General features: G+C 40.4%; 1 protein-coding gene across 3 annotated transcripts in view; it reads left to right on the top strand.

The window, feature by feature from the left end:
- Nucleotides 1-25,725, top strand: part of FAM81A (family with sequence similarity 81 member A) — a 56,570-nt gene extending 30,845 nt beyond the window's left edge. For all 3 annotated transcript variants that reach the window (XM_024735117.1, XM_024735115.1, XM_024735116.1), the window contains exons 4-8: nt 10,992-11,121; nt 12,960-13,066; nt 19,087-19,222; nt 20,797-20,992; nt 24,419-25,725. In XM_024735117.1, the coding sequence (XP_024590885.1) occupies nt 10,992-11,121; nt 12,960-13,066; nt 19,087-19,222; nt 20,797-20,992; nt 24,419-24,543 (694 nt within the window). In that variant the 3' untranslated portion in view covers nt 24,544-25,725. The remainder of the gene's footprint in view (nt 1-10,991; nt 11,122-12,959; nt 13,067-19,086; nt 19,223-20,796; nt 20,993-24,418) is intronic.
- The last annotated feature ends 260 nt before the right edge of the window (nt 25,726-25,985 follow it).

The following is a 25,985-nucleotide window of genomic DNA, read 5'->3' as shown; positions in this document are numbered from 1 at the left end:
ATGCCGAGGTGAAGAGATAAAGTAAGGCATTATGTAAGTGTCATTGCCTTTTCAATGCCATACGCCACCATCTCATAAGCTGTAAGAGAAGATCTGCCTAAGCATGGTGCCCAAATCATGTCTGTTGCTAGACCTTCGGGTCTCTGTTCTGGACTTCTGACCACCTCCCTGCCATCATTGATCAGATAGCCAAGTGATAGAGTCATTCTGCCACCCGATGGCCACAACCAAGAACTGTACCTGGGAGATAACAGCTGCCCAAAGATCCGAAAAGGGAAAATTTGCAATGAGTGCATTATTGGTTCATCTATAATATAACTTCAGGATGAAACAGGACAACTGGTCAGATTCATTGCAAATTCTTGTTTAACTAAAGCACCTGAGTCACATACGCAGCTATATTAGAGCCCCAAGTCTGCCTTTTATGAGTGTGTTTCTAGAAAAGAGAAGAATGATGTCTTTGATTCACTACTAGCTGAGAGAGTAATATTGCTTATCCTTTTTTCTTATATATATATATATATATTTGAAATAATTTTAAACTTATAGAAAACTTGCAAGATTTACCAAGTGTTAGCATTTTACTTACTCTATCATTATTACAAGTAACTTACTCTATTATTCTTTTTAAACGAAATTTTTTCCTGAAACATTTGAGAATACATTGTTATTAACCTAAGAAAACCACAGTTGATTTCACTGTGTATATTTCCTGACGGGAGGCTTTGGTATCACACCCCGTGTCCCTCCCTGCATCCCCTGCCTACCCTGCCCTTGTACTTATGAAGGAACAGAAATGGTATAAGCTTGTGATAAACAGTCAGAAATACTATGAAATACATGAAGTAGAAGAATGGAGGCTCACCAGCTCCTAGCTCTGTTTTACTTGTTAGAGGTAATTAATGTTAACAGTTTGGTATCTGTCCTTTTAGACTCTTCTCATACATAATTATAAGATAATTTATCACTACGGTAATGTAATGATTTAATTTTACAAGGTATTCTACATGCTATTCTGCCACTTGTTTCGACGTAACAATATACTGTGGGCCTCCTTCTTGTGTGCACACAAATGTGACGTACTTTTTAATTGGATAGAGAGTATTCTGCTATATGTATGTACCATGTTTGAACGTATTTAGCCACTCCTGTATTAATGGAAATTTATGTAGTAGTATTTGTGTTTCCAAGTGAGACAAAATATAAAAGCCAAGCTGTAGCTAGTGCAAACGTGTGAGCCATGAGCTTCGGGATCATTCTGAGACTTTTCAAGTAACTTCTTCAAACATAGTCCCTTGAACAGCTGTGTAAAGATGGTGAACTGGTCTGATGGAGTGATACCTGACAGTTTCTAGCCAATAATCTTCTATTTGGATTGGAAAATAATGCCTTTCTATAGTATGTTAAAACCTCAGATTTCCCCAAATACGATTTAAATAATGTTTTGCTTAAAAATTGTGAACTCAGAATTTAAAAGAAGGGTATTTGGTGGTGTTTTTAACCAGCATTTGTGGAGTGGGGATGATTTGTGAGGAGTAAATGAACTGATATAGGTCATGTATCTTGTACAGTGCATGGTATGTAGTACTATTCCTTAAAGTCATTCATTTGCAAATATTTATTGAGCCCCTACTACATGCAAGGCACTGTGCTAGGCACTAGGGTTTTAGTGATGAGAAAAGCAGTTGTCCTTCTTCCTTAAATGCAGCTTATATTCTTTCTAGCAGGAGAGAGAGACATTAAATGAATTATTGCAAAATAATTATTTTATTTCACTTATGATTCTGATTTGTAGATTTGGGGGGGGTTCTGTAGAAATGATATCATCTACAAATAATGACAATTTAATTTCTTCTTTTCTGATCCTCATATCCTTAGTCTCTTCTTCTTGTCATCTTGTACAGGCTAAAATGTTCAATACAGTTAAGTAGAAATTGTGGTAGTGGGCATCTTTCTCTGGTTTTCAGCTTTAATGAGAATACCTCCAGAGGTTTTCCATTTTTGGATGATAATCAAACATGGATTTATCAGATTCAGTATGTTTTCTTACATTCCAAATTTACTAAGAATCTTTATAATTTGCATTGAGTTTTCTCAAATGTTTTTTGCATCTGTTCAAATCATCAGATAATTTTTCTCTCTTAATCTGTTAATGTAAATTTAGCAAGGTGGCTATATATATTAATGTACAAAGGTCAGTTTCTTTACTGTAAACCAATAGCAAACAACTAGAAAACATGCTTAAAATGAAGATACCATTTAAAATAAAATCAGAGAATGCGTAATAACTAGGCATAGATCTAACAAAAATTATTCAAGACTTCTTGAAAAATTTTAAAAATTTGATTAAGAAATAATAAGAGGGGCTTCCCTGGTGGCACAGTGGTTGAGAATCTGCCTGACAATGCAGGGGACACAGGTTCGATCCCTGGTCTGGGAAGATCCCACATGCTGTGGAGCAACTAAACCCGTGCGCCACAGCTACTGAACCTGCGTGGCATAACTACTGAAGCCCACGCGCCTAGAGCCCGTGCTCCGCAACAAGAGAAGCCACCACAGTGAGAAGCCCGCACACCGCAATGAAGAGTAGCCCCTGCGCACCGCAGCTAGAGAAAGCCTGTGTGCAGCAACAAAGACTCAACGCAGCCAAAAATATAAATAAATTTATTAAAGAAAAAGAAATAATTAGAAAACATTAGTAAATAGAAATGGGTATTATATTCAAGGGTAGGAAATCTTAATATCTTTAAAAGTATCAGTTTTCACAAATTAATCTTTAGAATCAATGGAATTCCAATTAGAATTCAGAGTTTTACAGAGAAACTTGATAAGATGATCCTAATGTTTATATGTCAGGGTTAAGAGTAAAAAATATCCGGGACACTTCTGAAGATGACCAAGGAGGGGAGAATTGCCCTACCAGATGATAGCAAGACTTGTTATGAAACTACAGTAATTAAGATGGTATGTTGTTGGCTTAGGGATAGAGAAACTGAACAATGGAATAGGATAGAAAGTCCAGAAATTGAACCACACATGTCTGGGACTTTGGTATATGTGATAGATGGCACAGCAGATCAGTGGAGAAAGGAGGGATTGTTCTGTAAGTGGAGCTAGAAATTTTATTATCCTTATCAAAAAAGATCCTTTGTTTCCTGCCTCACACCAGATACAAAATCCACTCCAGATGAGTAAAGGACTTAAATGCTAAACATAAGAATTAAAACTTTTAATAGAAATATATAGATGGATATATTTTAGGCCAGCAGTCCCCAGCCTTTCTGGCACCAGGAACCAGTTTTGTGGAAGACAGTTTTTCCACGGACCGGGGCAGAGGGGATGCGGTTTGGGGATGATTCAAGCACATTACATTTATTGTGTACTTCATTTCTATTATTATTACATGGTAATGTATAATGAAATAATTATACAACTCACCATAATGCGGAATCAGTGGGAGCCCTGAGTTTGTTTCCCGGCGACTAGATGGTCCCATCTGGGGATGACGGGAGACAGTGACACCCGAAGTGTGTTGCTTATGTCTAGTCTACTCCGTAATCTTGTTTCGGTTGCTGTCACTGCAGAAAACTCTGCAGGATGTTGGAAATGGAAGCAGGCTTTTCAGTGCTTTTGTGGCAATCTCAGGCTGTTCCGCTTTCACCTTAATCCAGATCATATGAAGTTGTCTCAGACATACTTTTAAGGCCACCGTCACTTGCAGTCTCAAGAAGTTGATCCTCTTCTAGCATGGACAAAGTCGCTTCACCTGGCTTATTCACAAATGGGTCGCGGATCCATTCCTTCCCTGTTTGGGGGTCTTTTGTGCTTGAGAGGTAATGCTCAAACTCTTCTGAAAGCTGAGATAGGTGATCATGCACCAGCTGGGAGAAAGAAGGCTCTGGCTCAGTCTCTTTCAAAATCTCTGCTAATGTTTGAAACATGTCAAAAATCCTAACGTTCACTCATCGCCCCCATAATTCCAGTTTGGCTTTGAATGCAGCCACCTTATCTGCCAACTTGAACACAGTTGTGGTTCTCTCCTGAAGTGACAGATTGAGTTCGCTGAGCAGGTTGAATATTTCTCGCAAGTAAGCAAGTTTTTTTTGTTTTTTGTGGGTTTTTTTTTTTGCGGTACGCAGGCCTCACTGCTGTGGCCTCTCCCGTTGCGGAGCACAGGCTCCGGACGCGCAGGCTCAGTGGCCATGGCTCACAGGCCCAGCCGCTCCGCGGCATGTGGGATCTTCCCGGACCGGGGCATGAACCCGTGTCTCCTGCATCGGCAGGCGGACTCTCAACCACTGCGCCACCAGGGAAGCCCACAAGTAAGCGAGTTTTGTGACCCATTCTGTGTCACTGAAATGTGCTGCCACTGGTGACTGTTTTTCTAAAATCTCTGGAGCGGCTCTCGTAACTCAAAAACTCTGGCCAGTGACCTACCTTTAGAAAGCCATCTCACTTCTGTGTATAAGAGAAGACGTCTGTGCTCTACGTCCATCTCCTCACGGAGCTGCGCGAACAGACGTGAGTTAAGGGCATGTACTTTAATGTGGCTGATAATGTTAATCACGTCCTGCAAAACGTTGTTAAGTTCAGGTGACATTTTTCGGGTAGCCATCATTTCTCTATGGGTGACACAGTGTGTAGACTCACATTCAGAAGTGACCTCTTTGACCTGAGTAGTGAAACCAGAAAGCTGTCCAGTCATGGCAGCCGCTCTGTCTGTGTATATACTGACACAAAACGACCAATTCAGTTTTCCTGATATGTAATCATTCAAAGACCCTAATAGTTCTGCAGCTGTGGTGTTGGTTGGCAACAAAAGTGCACATGACATATCCTCATGCACATCCTCCTGAAAGATGTATCGCACAAAAACAAGCATTGTTGCCTTGTTGTCAACTTTGGTAGACTCGTCAACCTGGATTGCATACCATGGTGACTCATTAATCCTCTCTAACAGTTGTGCCTTAGTATCTTCTGCTGTTTCATCAATTCATCTAGTTATGCTGCTAGCCGAAAGAGGAACACATGCCACCTTTTGAACTGCAGCCTCTCCTAAAAGTTCACGACAAATGTCCTTAGCAGCAGACAGGATCAACTTTTCACCAACAGTAAAGGGCTTCTTAGCTTTAGCAATGCAGACACATTTCATGCTCTCAGTGCAGACACATTTGATGAAGTGGTGGCCTTCAATACTTGCTTCTGTTCTTCGTGTTCATGTTTTTTTCTTTTGAAAAACTCTAAAGCCTTGTCTTTTAATGCAGGGTGCTTGGTCTCCGCGTGGAGAAGCAGTTTTGAAGGTTTCGTGCCTTTGTTGGGTAGCCGGTTGCCACATATTATACAAAGCGGGCTTGGAGAATGTGAATCACCTGTTGTGATGAACCCATAATTTAAGTAGGACTCTTGGTATTTTCTTTTAAATGCAGCTTTCTTTTTGTTGGCAGTCTTAGAGGCTTCTGCTGTCTCATCATTGGGTCTTTTCAGAGAAGCTCTCCAGCAGCGTTTGTTTATTACTCGTTTTGGCTAGGGTTAGCTTGTGGGCTTACCAAAACTGTGACTGAGATAAGTGCACAGTGTGGGAAAGAGGCGTGGATGGAAGTGGTAAATAAAATAATGGGCGGGCCACGCGTGGACTAAAATAAGTGTTGGATTCTGACTTAAAGCCTGCCACCAGATGCAGCTCTACAATTGAAGTACATCAACTCACTTGCCACTGTAAAGCCTGCCACCAGATGCAGCTTAATTGTCACTTACCATTCAGTAATAGGGTTTTTATTTTTTTCATAAATATATTTATTTATTTATTTTTGGCTGTGTTGGGTCTTCGTTGATGCACAAAGGCTTTCTCTAGTTGCAGCGAGTGGGGGCTACTCTTTATTTGGGGTGCGTGGGCTTCTCATTGCTGTGGCTTCTCTTGTTGCGGAGCACAGGCTCTAGGCCCGCGGGCTCAGTAGTTGTGGCCCACGGGCTTAGTTGCTCCACACGGGCTTAGTTACTCTGGGGCATGTAGGATCTCCCCGGACCACGGCTCGAACCCGTGTCACCTGCATTGGCAGGTGGACTCCTAACTGCTGTGCCACCAGGGAAGCCAGTAATAGGGTTTTTTTTTAAAACATCTTTATAGGAGTATAATTGCTTTACAATGATGTGTTAGTTTCTGCTTTATAACAAAGTGAATCAGTTATATATATACATATGTTTCCATATCTCTTCCCTCTTGCGTCTCCCTCCCTCCCACCCTGCCTATCCCACCCCTCCAGGCGGTCACAAAGCACCGAGCTGATCTCCCAGTGCTATGCGGCTGCTTCCCACTAGCTATCTACCTTACGTTTAGTAGTGTATATATGTCCATGCCTCTCTCTCACTTTGTCCCAGCTTACCCTTCCCCCTCCCCATATCCTCAAGTCCATTCTCTAGTAGGTCTGTGTCTTTATTCCTGTCTTACCCCTAGGTTCTTCGTGACATTTTTTTTTTCTTAAATTCCATATATATGTGTTAGCATACGGTATTTGTCTCTGTCTTTCTGACTTACTTCATTCACTCTGTATGACAGACTCTAGGTCTATCCACCTCAAGTAATAGGGTTTTGATACGAGTCTACAAGCAGTTGATTTATTATGGTCTCTGTGCAGTCAAACCTGTCTGCTAATGATAATCTGTATTTGCAGCCACTCCCCCGCGCTAGCATCACCGCCTCAGCTCCGCCTCCTGTCAGATCAGCAGCGGCATTAGATTCTCATAAGGAGCGCGAAGCCTAGATCCCTCACATGCGCAGTTCACAGTAGGGTTCGCGCTCCTATGAGAATCTAATGCCGCCGCTGATCTGACAGGAGGTGGAGCTCAGGCGGTAATGCGAGCGATGGGGAGCGGCTGTAAATACAGATGAAGCTTCGCTCACTCGCCCGCCGCTCACCTCCTGCTGTGCAGCCCGGTTCCTAACAGGCCATGGACCAGTACTGGTCTGTGGCCCGGGGGTTGGGGGACCCCTGTTTTAGACCTTTAGGTAGCGGAGGATTTCTTCTTGATATAAAAGGCATTGATGGATTTGATTATTTTAAAATTTAAAACGTTGCTCATCATTCTTAAAGAAGAAAGTAAGAAGTTACAAATTGAGGAAGATATTGGATGGTAAAAGGTTAGTGTCAAGAATGTATAAAGACCTCATACAAGTTAATAAGAATAATGCAAACAACCCAATATAACAGTGAGTAAGAGACATGAACTGATATCTTACCAAAGAAGAAACAGATATGGCCGATAAACCTGTGAAGAGATTCAACAACACTGGTTAATGTTGAAATGAAAATTTAAAAACATAACAATATATGCTTTTTTACACCCAGCTGATTGGCATCTGAAATATCTGACAATGCCAAGCATTAGAGAGGGTGTAGGTGCCTAAGATCTCTTACCCATTGCTAGTAGGAGTATAAATTAGTGGGGTCTGATATTACCTCCCCATGTTGAACATACACATAGTCTGTGATTCATCAAATTCTGCCTGAGATACATGGTTGTGCTTGTACCACAGGAGAGCATGTTCATAGCAGCACTGTTCACAAGAGCAAAATCCCAAAATAACCCAACGTGCCCAGCAGTGGGACTGTGGACAAATAAATTGTAACAAACAGTAGAATGTTATTCTGTAGTTAAAATGAAGAACTACGGTGGCGTGTAACAATATAGTTGAATCTTAGCAATAAGTGAAAACAGTAAGTATCAAAATATTACATATGATATAATGGCTTTTTAAAAGTTGAATTCAACTAAGGCACACATAACATACTTTCAAGAAATATATATATGTATGTATATATGTATATGTACACACACATGCATATGTGTGTGTATGTGTGTAATATAGTCTTAAAAGGAGAACAAGGGAATGATGACAGGATTCAGAATAGGAGCAGTTATTAAAAAGTAATTAACTGGGGCTTCCCTGGTGGCGCAGTGGTTGAGAGTCCGCCTGCCGATGCAGGGGACACGGGTTCGTGCCCCGGTCCGGGAAGATCCCACGTGCCGCGGAGCGGCTGGGCCCGTGAGCCATGGCCGCTGGGCCTGTGCGTCCAGAGCCTGTGCTCCGCGACGGGAGAGGCCACAACGGTGAGAGGCCCGCGTACAGCAAAAAATAATAATAATAATTATAATAATTAACTGAATGAAGTGAGCCATGCATGGACTAATGATGAGAACGTGTCATGAAACAAGGATTAAGAGATTAATGATAATCAATAGTAATAATAATAAGTGTTTATTATAAGAAGTTCAGTAAAAGAGAAATATGGGGCATCCTGAAAGTGTGTACTTGCTGTACCTGATCTACTCTTGCGGCTCCAGGAAGGCTTCCATAAGGAAGTGACTTGTGTGCTTAGCTTGAGGGATGAATAGTAACTAAGCAGGTGAAAAGGTCAGGGAAGAACACTGCAGACGGAGAGAACAGCCTGCATCAAGGCCTTGAAGTGGGAAGGAGTGACATAAGTTCAAAGCCCTGAAGTGTAATCAGTGTGGCTGAGGGCAGAGGAAAAAAAGGGGACAGAATATAGGAGATGATGCAGGGAGGTAAGTGGGTTGGGACCAACTCTTTCTGAGCGTTTTAAAGGATTTTCGTTTTATCCTAAAACAGGAAATTGTTCAAGGAATTTATACAGAATTTAATTAGTTTGATTTTTCTTTGCTCACACTTTTGTTTCTTTGGGGTTAATTCCTAGATTGAAAGGTACATAGAAATATATTCATGTTTCAAGATTTGGGGTATATACTGCCAAGTTGCCCTCAAGAAAGATTATAAAATATACTTTTCCACCTACAGTGTGCGATATAGCATGATTGTACAAATGCCAGCATTGAGCTTTAAACGTTAAAAAAGATTTCCAGTATAGAAGGATAGTGACATAATTGTTGCTTTGTGTCTATTTTATTATGAACATTGAAATTTAGAAAGTGCATATATGCAGTTTTGTCAGATTGTGTTTTAAAATATTAAAAAATATTTTAGTCAATATTAAACATTTTTTTATCCTAATACTTTTTTTTTCTGTTACTTCCAAAAAGGACTATAGCATTTTAGCCAAATGATTAAGCTAAACAAGTTGTTCAACTTACAGAAAATGTGATTCAGTACCAAGTAAGGACTCAAGAAGTTTGGAATAATTGAACTGGTAGCTTACTTTCTTCAGAGTCTACAAAACAGTAAATTTTCCAAAAATTTTCTTGGTTTGCTCACTGTTGTTTCTTACATCCTACTCCTTCTCTCTGGGTGTTCTTTTCTTCTTACTGAAGTCTATTATTTAATGACTTTTTCAGTATGGCTGTGTGGGTGATACGTTTCTTAATCTTTGTATGTCTAAAACTGTCTTTATTTTGTACTTATTTTTGCATGACAGGTTGTTTCCGCTCAATCCTTAGAAGCTGTTTCTCCAACATCTTATGATATTCATTGTCTTCTGATATCTACTGTCTTCTGATATCAATTGTGTGCTGTCAATCTTACAGTCAGTCAAAAAAGTCATTTTGTCTTTAGTCTCTGGTAGCTTTTAAAATCTTTATCTTTATCATGGGTTATCTGAATTTCACCATGCTCTGTTTATTTTTACTTATGCCACTTTGTATTCATTGAATACTTTAAAACACATGTCTTTTTTCAGTTTTAGAAAGTTGTCAGCACTCACACCTCAAATATTGCTTTTTTGCCATTCTCTCCATTTTTTCTTTTGGGACTTCTCAACCTCTCTTTGACTTATGTTGGCATCTCTTTATTTGTTCTCCATCTTTCTTAACTATTTTTTCATGTTTTGAATCTCTGTCTGTCTTTGCTGCATTCTGAGTGAGCTCCTTGCTACTATCTTCTAATTCACTGATTTTATCTTCAATCATGTCCAGTCATGTTTGTCAGCTCTATTAAGAAAACTGTTTAGCTTATTTCTAGGATTTCTCATTTTTTTCTCTTAACCCCTTATTCGTTTTTCATCTCTGCTTTTTAAAAATAGTTTAGAGTTCTCTTGATGGATGTGAATCTATCTTTGATTGTTGAGTACTTTAAACATTTGTATTTTAAGCTCATCTGATCCCAGGCCATACATGTGAGTTGAAGGACACTGGCAGTAGGAAGAGTAGAGGCCACAGGAGTCTGGGCTCCTGTAATTTACTTACGCCTTTAGGACTGTTAAGCCTGACGTCTGTATATCCCTTTCCCTCCAAGACGGAGTGCTGCCCATATGCCCACTTCTATGGCTTGGTGTTCATGATGGGCTGCCCAGATTGCATGGTCACTCAGTGACCCCTGCTTAGGCATGCAGTCTCTACTGGAGCCCAGTAGCAAGCTGGCTGCTCCTTCTCGAAGCGGGAATGATTGTGTTGGAACAGGGCCTGACTTTGCTCTCGATTCCTAGGGGGTCATTCTGTGACTCTGCCGTTAGTGTTTGACAGAGGCTTCATAACCCAGCTTATCTGCCGCAAATACTTTGGGCACCTTTGGAACTGCCAAGTTGTAAGGCTCAAGGGCAGAGCATCTGGGACCAGCTGTAGAGCCTTCTGCCCTGGACCACACGTAAAGCATATAGCCTTACAGGTGGTTTGTAAAAGGTTAGGAATAGTACTTTCAAATGTGGTAGAAGTTGCCTCCAAAATCCAAAGAGGCCCCGAACCTGAGAGGGCGGGAGTGGTACTACAGAGCGACAGACCACATCTGGCTCACTGTGTAAGCTTTTTGTAATTGGGCTCTCACGGCATATTCAGTTTTGTACTCGTGAGCCTTGTAAAGACTTTGTTGCTTTGATGGTTACATCTCTAGTCTTATTAAGCAACATCCCTGTGGTTTAACTTAAAAACCGTAATGAGAGCAGCTCTCCGAATTCATTCAGAACTCTTACAAGGCATGATTCATAGTGCAGTTTCTTTGAGTGCGGTCGTGCACTTTATAGTGTGTAAGGATGCTTTAGCGCGTGTTTGAAGACTTTGATAAGAATTATCTTTGTCGTTTGCCTGGATAGATGTGACGCCAGCATAGCCAGACTCTCTGCTGAGCACAAAACGACCTACGAGGGGCTCCAGCACTTGAACAAAGAGCAGCAGGCTGCCAAGCTGATCCTGGAAACGAAAATCAAAGATGCAGAGGGACAGGTATGACCTGTTTCAGGTACCTTTTTGAAAGTGAGTATTTGTTCTTATCGAAGAATAACGTGGTGTTGATTATTTCCTGCCTGAGAAACTAGGTAGGGCACCCAGCATAAGCATCCCTTTTCTTCTTCCTCCTCCTGTTTCACTGGAGTGGCCCTTTGTGAGTATGTGACCAAAATGCCAAGATTTTTCAGTACAGTCCTAATTTTAAAGATTCTTTCCCCTCCTTCAAACAATTAACATGTTCCCAAACTTCTAAATTATATCTCCAAAACTACCTCTTACACAGGTAAGTGATCAAAGCATTGTTTTACAGGGCACTCGTCCCAGTTGGGGCTCAGGAAATAGATACTTTATTCATGACACTTATGGACTACCGCATCACATAGTTTGTATGTGGGAAAAGATTAAAACAAAGCTAGAGAGTAGGCTGGCTAATAAATTTCAGAGTATTCCACCTTGCAATTCACAGATTGATTTCTCAAAGCAAAGCTCTTGGCATTTCAGTTTGTTTTTTGGCTTCTCCCCTTTGCCATAATGGGGCCTATCTTCTAGGACTTTCCCTACAGTGTCGGCCTTACTTGCTATTCTTCATGTAAAGAGAGACTGTTCAGTAAAATGGGGTATCTAGTCAATTTACTGGGTTAAACATACTTGTGTGCTAGCTACCTCTGATAAGGATCTAAAGCTACTTATGTAAAAAATAGTTATTATAAAACCTTGAAAAAAAGAATAAAATGAAATAAGTCCAATGATTTTCTCTAAAGAAATGTGAGGACAGAATTATTAGATCAGAAAATAGATGCTAAGGAAGTACTAAGCTTTCTAGTAGCCAAACCGAGTAAAAAACATATAGAAATCCATAAAAAGAGACATAATTTTTCTTTGTTTCGGATCTGATGAACACTTATTCTGTGAATCTCGAATTAAGGAACATTGAACATCAGAATTTTTGCAGAAAATAAAGGCATTTCGTAAAGGGCTAGTTTTATATCATTCAATACATTTTAATAAAAAGACAAGGGAAATGGATAGGTAGTGGGACAAAGGAGTGAGAGGGGTTATAGTTTAAAAAGTATATATTCTGGTAACTTAACTTGATATGGAGGTAAATCTGGGACCTTGATGGAATTTGTAAGTGATAAGAATTCCATTCTGTCATTAGCAACCACACTAATGGTAGAAATTCCAAGGTAAAAATGACTTACATTTTATGCCAGCAGGGGGAAGTAGTGCTCCCGGGCAGAAGCTGGGCTTGCTCATCAGAGACCTGTAGTTAAGTGCTCAGTGCATGATATTTTGGCAGTGCTACTGGTCTGATTTTTTTTTTTTTTTTGGCTGTGCCACGCAGCTTGTGGGATTTCAGTTCCCTGACCATAGAATGAAACTGGGCCACGGCAGTGAAAGCCCAGAATCCTAACCACTAGACCACCAGGGAACTCCTTTGGTCTTGATTTATTTATTTATTTATTTTCGGTATGCGGACCTCTCACTGTTGTGGCCTCTCCCGCTGCGGAGCACAGGCTCCGGACACGCAGACTCAGCGGCCATGGCTCACGGGCCCAGCCGCTCTGTGGCATGTGGGATCTTCCCGGACCGGGGCACGAACCCGTATGCCCTGCATCGGCAGGCGGACTCTCAACCGCTGCGCCACCAGGGAAGCCCCTGGTGTTGATTTCTGATGGGTGTGTATAAAAGAAAATGGAAGTGGAGAGATGAGGTGATCTCCTAAATGAATTTATGAAATTAGATTGAATTTAATGCCATTGACGAGAATACAGCTCCCTAATTACCTCTGAAAAGGTTTGATATGACATTTACAAGCGAAGTTTCTTTTCCAGATTTCTCAGCTTTTGAACAGAGTGGACTTGTCGATATCCGAGCAAAGCACCAAACTGAAGATGTCCCACAGAGACAGTAACCACCAGCTTCAGCTTTTGGATAATAAGTGAGTAATCAACTTAGAAACATCTGTTTCGGTTGAAGTTCTTCATGAGCTTACTCAATGCTATAATTTTTTCCCTTTTGGTTTTTATTTATTGCACAAGCAAAGTGAAAACCATAATGGAAGTTCATGGGAAAATTTCCTTGTAGCCTGTTGCCACTTTACCTTCCTAATTATTGTTTTTAGTGATTGGATAACAACCTATCTGTTTATCCAACATATATTTCTTGAATATGGCCTAGGTGCTGAGGATCCAGTAATGAAGAAAAACGGGCTCTGTTCTTATCCTTGCAGAGTTGATAGTCTAGGGAGCTGATGAGTATTAATCGAATAATGACCTAAATATAGCACACTAAATATGGTGCATGCTATATTATCACTAATGGTGATAAGCGCTTTGAAGGAAAGATACGTGGTTGTGGTACGCTGAATAATGGTTCCTCCAAATATCGCCACGTCCTAATCCGTGTGACTATTATATGGCAAACAGGGACTTTGCAAATGTGATTAGATTAAAGATCTTAAGATGAGTAGATGATACAGTGTTATCTATGTAAACCCGATGTAATAGTCCCTAGAGTCTCTATAAGAGGGAGGCAGGAGGGTTAGAATCAGGAGAGAAGGCCATGTGACAACAGAAGCGGAGATTGGAGCGTGATGTGCTATGAAGGTGGGGGAGGGGACCGTGAGCCATGGAAGACAGGCGGCCACTAGGGGCTTAAAAAGGCGAGGAAACTGTTCTCCCCTCAGAGCCTCTAGAAGGGACCACCTCTGCTCCAGTGAAAACTGATTTCAGACTTCTGGCCTTCAGAACCAAAAAGGAATGACTGTGTTGTTTTAAGCCACCAAGTGTGTGGTGACGTGTCACAGTAGCCGTGGGAAGCTAACAGGCTGGTGCTGTGAGAATGAGTAACAGAAGCCTGGTTGTGGGACCTTCCGGAGGAGGCGATGTTGGGAGTGAGAGCTGAAGCACGAATGGCATTCACGAGGAAAAGAGTGAGGTGAAGACACAGGAAATGGAATAGCCCGTCGCGGGAGGAATGTGACATGAGGGAAACTGCAGGGTGCAGAGGGGGCTGAACAGAGCGTGCTGGTGGGGAATGAGGCTGGAGAGGAGGTGGGCCAGCATGCAGGGCCCTGTCGACCGTGTTCAGGACATCTTCTTTCTTTCCCTGGAGCAATAAGGAGCCGTTGGAGGATTTTAAGCAGATAGGGTGATATAGTCAGATGTATATGTTATTTTTTTTAAATGGCCTTGATTGCAGTTGGAAGATGGATCACAGGGCCTGAAGCAGAGATGGGGACGTCGGCTGAGGGGGGCATTGTTGCAGGCGTCTAGGTGAGAGAGGTCTGCACCTAGGGGCTGCTGAGCTGTCTAGTTAAGAACCGTCTAATGTGTTGTACCTTGCATTGTGTTTTAGTGACACTTTAAACTGGACTTGCCCCCACTGAAACTCATCTCCTGCTCTTCTGCTCAATCACAGAACCACACACTTTTCCCTGTCTTGATTCTTCATGAGCTTGGCATTTTCCTGCCAAAGCAGAGCCAGTAGTGACCATAGATGTGTATGTGTGTGTTTGTTTGTGTATTTGACTTATCATATTTTTTTAAAGATGACTTCAGTATGGAACTTTGTTAGAGGCTTGTGGAAGTTTTAAATTTATTATTCTCCTGGTTCTTGTATCTCATTCTCTCCATGCTTAATGCCATTTTAGGGTTATGGCTGATTTAACAGGAATTCTCTTATGAAAACCATGTTTCCTTTCCTCTAATTATCTGTATTTATATCATTACTGAGTCATGTCACTCTTTCACATAGATTCTGCAGTCTTGCCAAGTACAGAAAGATCTCCCATCCCCTTCCTTCCATCGCACAGGAAGAAAATAAACATCTTAAGTATTTTTTCTTCCTTAGTAGATATTATTAGCAGTCATGAACATCTTTCTTTTTCTTCCTACAATTTAAAGTCCAGAAGTCTAGACACAAAGGCTGTTCACAGAGGTAAGGGGACCAAGCCTGGGGCCTGTGTAAGGTAGAAGGACAGATTAGAGACCCAAAAGGTAAAAGCCTGGTTGGATGAACTAGGAGAAAAAAAAAAAATATTCCACAGAGACATCATAAGGAAACTTTCCTGTCGAAATCTTGATTCTGGGTAGAAGGGTAAAAGGCATTCCTTGAAAATTCAGGACCACAGTACAACTTCTACGCGGATTTAGAGTTAGAATTCACGTTACCCAGGCACCTTGAAGAAACCAGAATAAGTAATTTATCTTAGAATGATCTTGATTTGGTAGTGGCCCGAGATGCCTGGCAGAAACAAATGCAAATACTCAGTCTTCCCACAGACATGAAATTCTAAGGAACATGAATGTACAGTCAGAAATTGTAGGCCAGGGGAGCTAAGATCCCACATGTCTCGCGGCCAAAAAACCAAAACGTAAAACAGAAGCAATATTGCCAAATTCAGTAAAGACTTTAAAAATGGCCCACATCAGAAATTGTAGGCCAACACAAGGAAAAAAAAAATCACATAAGTCATAGAGTGAGAAGAAACAACAATAAGCAGAATCAGACTTCTAAATACTGCATATATAGGAATTCTTAGATAAAGTGAGTGTGTGTATATATGTATGTATGTGTATGTGTGGGTATTCACACACATACACATTTTGAAGGTACAACTAAGGAATAAAAGCTTAACCAAAAATGAACAGTCAGGGGAATTCCCTGGCTGTCCAGTGGTTAGGGCTCTGTGCTCTCACTGCTGAGGGCCTGGGTTCAAGCCCTGGTCGGGGAACTAAAATCCCACAAGTGACATGGTGTGGCCAGAAAAAAACCCAACAGAATTGACCAACAGCCAAATTGAGCTTCTAGAAAATATAATCATTGAAAATAAAATGTAACTTCTTGCCTCACCTGACCAGGGAGCCTGAACAGTGACCCAGATGGCCTTGGAGTCCAGCTTATAACCCTAGAAGTGGAGCCCAGCCCATGGCCCCACTTGATTGCCGAGCAGAGCTTTTGGCTTTGCCCAAGCAAGGAACCCAACCAACAACCCCTCCTAAAAGCAGAACATACCCAGTGACCTTACCTGACTAGGGAGCCCAGAGAGCAACCCCACTCAACCACAGAGCACAGCCTGCAGCTCCACCTGACTGCAGGGTACAGCTGGTGGCCCTGCCTGACCAGGGATCCCGGCCAGTGACCTTACTCATCAGGGGTGCACAACCAGCAGCCTGCCCAGTTGTGGAGCCTCAGGCCCCATCATGGAGTCATCAACCAGCACCAGCACTATGCTAGGGGACACAATGACCCCACCGGACCAGAGGGAACTGCAGAGTCCAGCTGTGCGACCCAGCTAGCAGCCCTGCCTTCCCTGGGAGCCCAGCCAGTAGGATCACCTGACCGTAGAGCCCAGCCAGCAGTCCCCCACCACTCACACCTCAGCCCTGCCCAACTAGAGACCTAACAGACATATATAGAGCACTCCATCCAACAGCTGCAGAATATACATTCTTCTTAAGTGCACACAGAACATTCTCAGGATAAATCATATGTTAGGTGACAAAACAAGTCTTAACAAACTAAAGAAGAGTGAAATCATGTTAAGTACCTTTTCAAACCAAAATGGTATGAAACTAAAAATTAATGACAAGAGTAAATTCGGAAAATTCACACATATGTGAAAATTAAAGAACACACCCCTGAACAACCAGTGGGTCAAAGAAGATCAAAAGGGAAATTCGAAAAATCTTGAAACAAATGAAAATGGAAACACAACATACCAAAACTTATGGGATGCCACAAAGGCAGTTCTATGAAGAAAAAAGAAAGACCTTGAATAAACAACCTACCTTTATACCTCAAGGAATTAGAAAAAGAAGAATAAACTAAGCCCAAAGATAGCAGAAGGAAGGAAATGATAAAGATTAGGCCCGAAATAAATGAAATAGAGAGTAGGAAATAACAGAAAAACAACTGGGGGAAAAATCAATAAAACTAATTGTTAAGCCAAATAGACAAAACTTTAGCTAGACTAACCCAGACAGAAAGAAAGAGGACTCAAATAAATAACATTATAAACGAAAGAGGAGATACTCTAACTGGTAACACAGAAATACAGAGGATCATAAGAGACTACTATGCACGATCGTATGCCAACAAATTGGATAACCTAGAAGACATGAATAAATTCCTGAAACAACCTACTAAGCCGGAATCATGAAGAAACAGAAGATCTGAACAGACCAATGATGAGAAAGGAGATTAAATCAGTAATCAAAAGCCTCTCGACAAAGAAAACTCCAGGACCAGATAGCTTCGTGAGTGAATTCTAACAAACATTTAAAGAAGAATTAATGCCAGTCATCCTCAAACTCTTCCAAAAAGTTGGAGAGAACCCTTCCAAACTCATTTTATGAGACCAGCAGTACTCTGATACCAAAACCAGATAGACATTACAAGAAAAGAAAATTACTGGCCAATATCCCTGATGAACATAGATGCAAAAATCTCAAAATGCTAAGAAACCAATTCAACAGCACATTAAAAGAATCATACACCATGATCAACTGGGATTTACCCCTGGGATGCAAGGATGTTTCAATGCACACAAATCAATCAGTGTGATACATCACATTAACAGAATGAAGGATAAAAATCATTCGAGCATCTCAATAGATGTGGAAAAAGCATTTGACAAAATTCAACATCATAATAAAGACTCTCAACAATTTGGGTACAGATAGAATGTATCTCAACATAATAAAGTCCACACATGACAAGCCCACAGCTAATCTAATACTCAACGATGAAATTTTGAAAGCTTTTTCTCTAAGATCAGAAACAAGACAAGGATGCCCACTCTCACCAGTTCTGTTCACCATAGTGCTGGAACTCTTGGCCAGAGCAATTAGGCAAGAAAAAGAAATGAAAGGCATTCAAATCAGAAAAGAAGAAGCAAAATTATCCCTGCTTGCAGATGATATCATCTTATAGAGAAAACTCTAAGGACTCCATCAAAGAACTATTAGAATAAATGAATTCAGTAAAGCTGCTGTGCTCCATGGTCAGTCTCCCAGTTTAGGTGGGGCTCCATAGTTGGGCAGGACTGCTGGCTTGGCTTCCTGCCCAGGTAAGGCTGAGAAGCTTTGTTTTTGATGATATGACCAGGAAGTTTACTTATCACTTCCTCATGTGTCCCATTGCCTGGCTTAGCCATAGGGCCACACATAGCTGCCAGGGAGGCTGAGAAGTGTAGTTTTGACTAGGTAGCCGTGGATCCAGTTCACATTTGAGGGTTTCTTAATAGGGAAGAAGAGGAGAACAGACACTGCAGAGAATTGGGGGCTTCTACCACAGTGGGTGTTCATTTTATTATTATTAGTAAGTCACATATATCCTTGTGTACTTTTATTACTTTCATAATAAAAATAAAAGGGGAGGCAGCAAGTGTGGGGTGTTATTTTAAGGTATGTGGAAAGGGAGAGTTATATAGGAATAGAAGTTGGGGGTTGTTTTTTTTTTAATCTTCTGTTTGGTTTAAATTAAGAAATATATCTGTATGGGGCAAGAGCAATTTGGAGGACATTAGAGAGATAGGGAGCCAGGCTCCAGTCCTGGGAGATAAGAGGGAGAAGCAGGAAGAGTCCAGAGCAAGAGGGGAGCCTGGAGGGGAGCCAGGCTACCGTGTCCTTTGAGCCAAGAGCACCCTGGACCCTCTGAACTGCAAAGATTAGTACGTAGCATGGCTCTCTGTCACTGTGTGACACCTTGGTGTCCACACTGTCAGCTCTGCACGGGTGGGAGTATTATTAGGTGCTTTTCTGTTATATCCTCCTTCTCTCCTCCCTTCCCAATGTAGCACTAAGTGCAATTCTAAGAAAAAGGTAAGCATGTAATTCTGAGTGAGCTGAATTTAAAGCTGATATATTTCTGAGAGATTTGATAGTCAGAGACTGAGACTGTTTGATGTCATATTAAAATGGTTTTATGACTAACTTGCTAACTTCCTTATTTTAGATTTAAAGGTACAATTGAGGAACTCAGTAACCAGATTTTATCTGCACGGAATTGGTTGCAACAGGAACAAGAACGGATGGAAAAAGAACTTTTACAGAAAATCGATCAGCTTTCCTTTGTTGTTAAGGAAAACAGTGTAGGTGTTGATGTTCAGCCATAAACATAGTAAAGTTATTCGGTGGGACCTGCAATGTTTGAATAATACCTCGTAACTTATCATTGACTTATTTAGCATCACATTAAGCTGTTACAGTTGTTTCTTGCCTTAGAGTCTCTTTCCATGGTTCATATTGACTCTTTGTGTTTGTTATAGAGAGACAGAGCACTTTGACTTGTTTTGGTTAACAAAGACTAAGTAGAAATTTTCAGTGCTTTCAGCTAAGATGAAGCCAAATCCAGACCTTAATGAACCAAATTGTCCAGCTGCATTTACAATTACATACTTCATTTAGTTTGTTTTAATTCTGCGATCTGGTAGAAACAGTGTTGACTAGATTTCTCCCTCCAGGCCCCTCCATCAAACTATAAACCCAGTATGAGGTGTCACAGTGCAAGATCTACACAGAATCCAGTTTTCTTTTCCATGTTCCTTCTCATTTTACCCCACTCTTCTGCAGAACTAAGGTTTGCAGAACTACTCAAAAATCATATCAAGGAAGCCTTGCATATATAGTATTCAATATCAGTACTTGGCAAGCAGTTGTTTTTTGGTTTGGTTATCTAGCCTGACCATCTCCCTCTCCCTTCTCTTTTCTTTCACTGCTTCCTCCCCTTGGACCTTGATGGAGCATAAGTGACTGGTGTAGATTGCATCTCTGGCTCTGCTCTCTCTCGATGCTGAGGTGTTGAACTGCAGACTGTGCACTGAACACGTCAAGAGAGTTTTGTTACGCTGTAGCCCCCTTACAGCTTGATGTTTGTAGTCTTGGCCTCTAAGGCTTGCCTGCAGACCCAGATTCTCATAAGAACCAAGCATAGTGGAGAGGAAAGGAAAGAAAATATTCTGTTTCAAATATTTCTTTACATGTCTCCATATTTTTATCAGATCTCCTGATTTACTTAGATTCATAATAATACATTTGTAGGCTTCTAGGTCTTTGGAGCACTATTTTTACATCTAGATAGGCTTAATAACTAACAATAAACTCCAGGATAATGGTGACTTTAATATGATAGAAGCTTATCTATCTTTCACGTAAAAGAAGTCTGGGTGTAGGAATCACAGGGCTAATGTGGTAGCTTGTCAGTCCTCAGTGACCCATGATCTTTCTGGTTTACCTCTCTGCCAGTCCTAGAGAGTGACCCTTGTACTCATAGTTCAAGATGGCTGCTAGAGCTCCAGCCATCACCTCTTAGTTCCAAGAACAGAAGAAAGAAAGAAGAGGCAAGGATATGCCTCAGCTATTTTTTAACTTTTCCTGGAAGTTGCCACATACGTTTGTACTTATATCTCATTAGCCGGAACTCAGTCATAGGGCCACAGCAAACTCAGGAGACAATAGAAGAGGTAGTCTTTACTCTGGGTGACCTTATAGCCAGCTGAAAATCAGGGCTCTGTTATGGAAGAGGGGGAGAATGGATACTGGGGTGAGCACCAAGCAACCTTTGCAATTCTGTTCCCTGCAGATTGTTCTTAAATGGTATTATGACTGATGCAAATGCATCGGACTCTTTGGAGTAATCAAGTGCCATTCTTATCGTGGATCTCAGGGAGCCAGTGAAAGGGACATGGAGAGGAAGCTCAGCCAGATGTCAGCCAGACTGGACAGAATAGAAGAGAGTCAAAAGAAGAATCTGGAGGTGCAGAGGACAAAACAAGAAGAGGAGAAGGTGCATGGGCGAATCAGCAAGCTTGAGTTACAGATGACCGAGGACATGAAGGAAATGAAAGCAGAAGTTGATGCGGGTAGGCCAGAAAGAAAACAGTTCTCTGGGTCATTTTCTATTTGATCTAAAAGCCAATGAATTAATATTACCCTACAACTACCACCAACCTGGCTGATGAAGTGTCCTTAGGTGATTTTCTAAGTAGCTGTGGTATATTAAACGAAAATGTTGCTTCATAGCCAAGGACGTGAAGATAGACCTCGAGAGACAGGCAAACAGACCTAAAATCGCTTAGCTTGCAACTGATGTACATTTTCTTTAGTGCCATCTGCAGATTCTTTTCTGATCAAAGCCAAGGTCAATATGCCTCAGAAATAAGCATATATCTTTTTTTTTAGGCTTAAATACTTTCTTTATTCTATATTTACTAAATGTGTCTCCCATGCTTATTTGATCCATTATATAATCTAGCAACAAAGAACTAGAGAATATATAGGGAGTAAGACAAAATGAAATCTTAACGAAATTAAAGAGGATATTTTTATTCTTTAAGATTAAATACTATTAAAACTAAAATGCATTGTTTTCTTCTCTGTTAAAAGCAATTTTATATGTATATGTATAAAGCATATATCTTTGAGGGGCCTTTGAAGGCTTATTTTATACTGCTGGCAATATCCCACCATGGCGATGAATGATTTTCCTCTGCTCAAAAGTCCACAGGGCCCATTCCTCCACACTTGTTTAGAAGACAGTGTTAGAGATGATTTTAAGTTCTGAAGTGCTGCCAGGTAAAGGAGGGATTCGATTTATCCTCTGAACTCAGGAATACAGAACTGGGACCAATAACTGGAAGTTACCTGAAGACAGACTTTAACTCAGTATGAAGCAGAAGTGTCTACAGTTAACGGTCCTAGAAAGACACGGGTGCTTTGTGAGCCTCAGAGCTCTTTACTGAAAGTATTTAAGTGAAGACTTGTTGACCATGGTCAGGAAAGAGAAGACAGTCGGGTAGTGTGGGAAGGGGAACTATATTATCTCCTGATTCCTTCCAGTTTTCTGGTTCTGTGAATTTTCTTCATGGAATTGTTCTATTTTGGCCACATGGAAATAAAAGTAGCTAGTTATCCCAAGGATAATTTTGTTGTAACCACCACAAGGTTACTATTTTATTTAAGGAGAAGCTGCCATTAAATTTATGACTTTTAGAACTTGTGAAGAGAAAAATGAATTTTCCTCCTTGGTCTTTTGGTCTTTTGGGTAGAATATGGTATATGAATATTTTATTGATGGTTAACTTTGCATCATTTGCTGAGTGGATTTATTATCAGCTATCCAACATATCACTGAGGTTGTGAATAGTTAGTACCTAATAAGAAATGCATATGAGCCTTTTAAAAATTAAAAATATTGACTTTTTCTTGTTACGAAAACAAACTTCTTAGTGGAAAATCATAAAGCACAAAAAAAAAAAACCCTCCTATTACCCAGAGTTCTTTTATACATATATTATCTTTCTATACATACAGGATATATATATATGCTTTTCCAAATACAGGCTCATGCAATACATGCTGAATTGTAACCTACTCTTTTATTTAGTAATATGTTGTATCTTTTCATTCAGTAAGGACATTATTTTTTTTAAAACTCACTCATTTTTTATTATTAATATTATTTTGGCTGCACCATGTGGCTTGCGGGATCTTTAGTTCCCTGACCAGGATTGAACCCAGGCCCTCGGCAGCGAAAGTACTGAGTCCTAACCACTGGACCACCAGGGAATTTCCAACAAAATTATTTTTAATATGGAGTTTTTATACTTCTTTTTCATGAATTGTTACATAAAGAAAATTTTCTGAGAGAAAACTCCAAATATGCTAATGAAGACAAGATGTTTTTGACACTTATTTTAAAAACCAATAGGGGACTTCCCTGGTGGAGCAGTGGTTAAGAATCCACCTGCCAATGCAGGGGACATGGATGGGTTCGATCCCTGGTCCAGGAAGATCCCACATGCCGTGGAGCAACTAAGCCCGTGCGCCACAACTACTGAGCCCGTGAGCCACAACAACTGAAGCCCGTGCACCTAGAGCCAACGCTCTGCAACAAGAGAAGCCATTGCAATGAGAAGCCTGTGCACCGCAACGAACAGTAGCCCCTGCTCACCGCAACTAGAGAAAGCCCACGCGCAGCAACGAAGACCCAAAGAAGCCAAAAATAAATAAATTAATTAATTTTTAAAAAACCAATACGAATCTAGAATAATACAAAATTACCTTTTGCTTGGGAATTTTTTCTATTTTTAGCTTTTTATTCTGAAATAATTTCAAATTTAGTAAAACCATTAAGACTAGTCCAAAACCTATACATCTTTCACTTAGATTCACCAGTTGTTAACACTTTTGAAATTTGCTTAATGTGTGAGTGTGTGTATGAATATAATTTTTTTTCCTAAATCTTTTGGGAGTAAGTTGCAGAAGCCAGAGTACCTTTTTACCCCTATATTATTTCAATGTATATACCCTAAGAACAAGGACATTCTCTTAAGTAACTATGGTACAGTGTAATATTGATGAAACATTTTTCTTTTTTTTTTTTTAAGGAATTTTGCCTTTTTAAAAAAATTTTTATTTATTTATTTTTGCTGCGTTGGGTCTTTGTTTCTGTGTGAGGGCTTTCTCTAGTTGCGGCAAGCAGGGGCCACTCCTCATTGCGGTGCGCGGGCCTCTCACTATCGCAGCCTCTCTTGTTGCGGAGCAGAGGCTCCAGACGCGCAGGCTCAGTAGTTGTGGCTCACGGGGCTAGTTGCTCCGCGGCATGTGGAATCTTCCCAGAGCAGGGCTCGAACCCGTGTCCCCTGCATCGGCAGGCAGATTCTCAACCACTGCGCCACCAGGGAAGCCCTGATGAAACATTTTTCAATACTCAATTTTCAAGTTTCACCATTGTTTCCTTTACAGCAGACCTTCCCCAATCCAGGTTCTAATCCAGAATCACATATCATATTTAGTTATCATGTTTCTTTATTTAGTCTCCTTTAATCTAGGTCAGTTCCACAGTAATGCTGTCATCATTAAAGAGCACAAGCCAGCATTTTGTGGAGTGTCCCACAGTTTGGATCTGTTTGCTTCCTTTTAATTAGATTCAGGGTGTGCATTTTGAACAGAAATGCCACAGAAGTGATGTGTCCTTCCCAGGGTTTTCTTATCGAGGATACATGATGTTGGTTCCTCCCAGTGTTGGTGAAGTTAGCTTTGATCTCTTGGTGAAAGTGGTGTCTGTCAGATTTCTCCACTGTAATATTTCCTTTTTCCCTTTGTATCTATCTGTAGGGAGATACTCTGAAACTAGGTAACTATTCTGTTTCCCATCAAACTATTATTCCAGTAGTTTTAGTATCTATTGATATCTTTTGCCCAGATCAATTATTACTATCTGCTGTAGATTTGATACAGGCTTGTTTTTTAATATTGACTCCTATGAAATTTACCTCTTCTTAAAGGGTTTACAGCCATCTATGAAAGCATAGGATCCCTCAGGCAAGTTCTCGAAGCCAAGATGAAGCTGGACAAGGACCAGCTACAGAAGCAAATCCAACAGATGCAGAAGCCGGAAGCTCCAATGTGAAGGGACTTGGGACATGGACCTCAAAGGTGGTTTTGCCAGTGGGGCCGGGAACTGGATACCTCTGTAGCCAGGCTGTACCTGCATTCAGGGTTGTTCTATTCATGGTGTGCATGGGCCGAGAAATGTGTTTTCATGGTTCTAAATGTTTACCTGGAGTCTTGAAAACACTCTCTTTAAAAGTATTACGTACAGTTTTTACCACTTTATTCCACTTCTCTAAATTCAATGGAATATCCTGCCCTCCCTGGATTTTGAAAGGCTTTTATCCCTTTCGTTTTATGAATGAGAAAAGACTTAACAATTTTCCTTCGATGCTTGATGCTCTAGCCAAGACTTTACTCTTGAAAAATGTCGTGGTGATTTTTTTTAAATTAAGAAGATAATGAATTATCACAGGAATGTGTTGTTCCTCACCCTAAATTAAGAGAATGTCCTGATAGATTAGAATTCAACCCTTGAGTCCATATTTGGATTTTATTATTGTTGTCTGTGCATTTCTTATATTGGTATTTTCTTGTAAATCTGTCTTTTGTAGGGGGAGAGGATTTAACATTTGGAAAAAACCCTACCATTTATGCAGTGAAAATAGTTTAAAAATTGATAACTGCCATATAGATTACAAATTAAAATGGAAACTTAAGACAATTATCTAGATAATGCAAGGCACAATTATCTACATCGACCACCTAGTTATACCAGGTTTTAATATTGAAAACTTTTTTCAGTTATCCACCGCCTGTATAGTGATAGCCATATATTCAATAACGGAATGGCGGTTAATAGCCTGTTTATTACACAATTAGTTGTTCATTAATCGTAATGGGATGTGAACATTTTTCAGGCTCTTTGATCTCCTCTCTAAATTTTTCCAAAATTGACACAAAGTGCTAAGGTTTATATACACTTATTGTAACTATATTCTTGTGCCTTGGTTTTATCACGTCAGTGCACTGTACCCTGTAAAAGTTTTGCGGACAAAATAGAAGGCACGACAATACATCAGAATTATGATGTAAAAATGGGATCCTATGTATTTTTTAAATGCTCTTAAGAATTTTATCACTGTTAAGATGTTAATCATTCACTATCAGTAACGGAACAGATATTCATACTTTTGTATGGCCAGAGAATCAAATTGATATGGCATTTATAACAATGTTAAGAAACGTTCATTTTGAGCAACTTCGTAGAGGATGGGTGTTTTATTTTCGGTCGCCATATTTGATTAGGCATTGAAAATGGGCGCCAGTGCTATTCGTTCACCTATGTCTGTAAAAGCTAATAGTGAGACACACGCTGTTCTAAACTATGAGGGTGGCCAGGAAAAAGAAAACAGGGATCCTTTGAAAAATGGAAAAACTTTTTTTTTGTTTGCCTAGGACTCAGGAAAACTAAAGCATTTTCTATTTTAGAAGAAATCATAACTGAAATCTCTAACTGGC

This window comes from Neophocaena asiaeorientalis, unplaced genomic scaffold (assembly GCF_003031525.2).
Source record: "Neophocaena asiaeorientalis asiaeorientalis breed wild unplaced genomic scaffold, Neophocaena_asiaeorientalis_V1.1 scaffold264, whole genome shotgun sequence".
Taxonomy (NCBI): domain Eukaryota; kingdom Metazoa; phylum Chordata; class Mammalia; order Artiodactyla; family Phocoenidae; genus Neophocaena; species Neophocaena asiaeorientalis.
The sequence above is the reverse complement of the archived record's forward strand: the minus strand, read 5'-3'. Positions and strand labels throughout refer to the sequence as shown.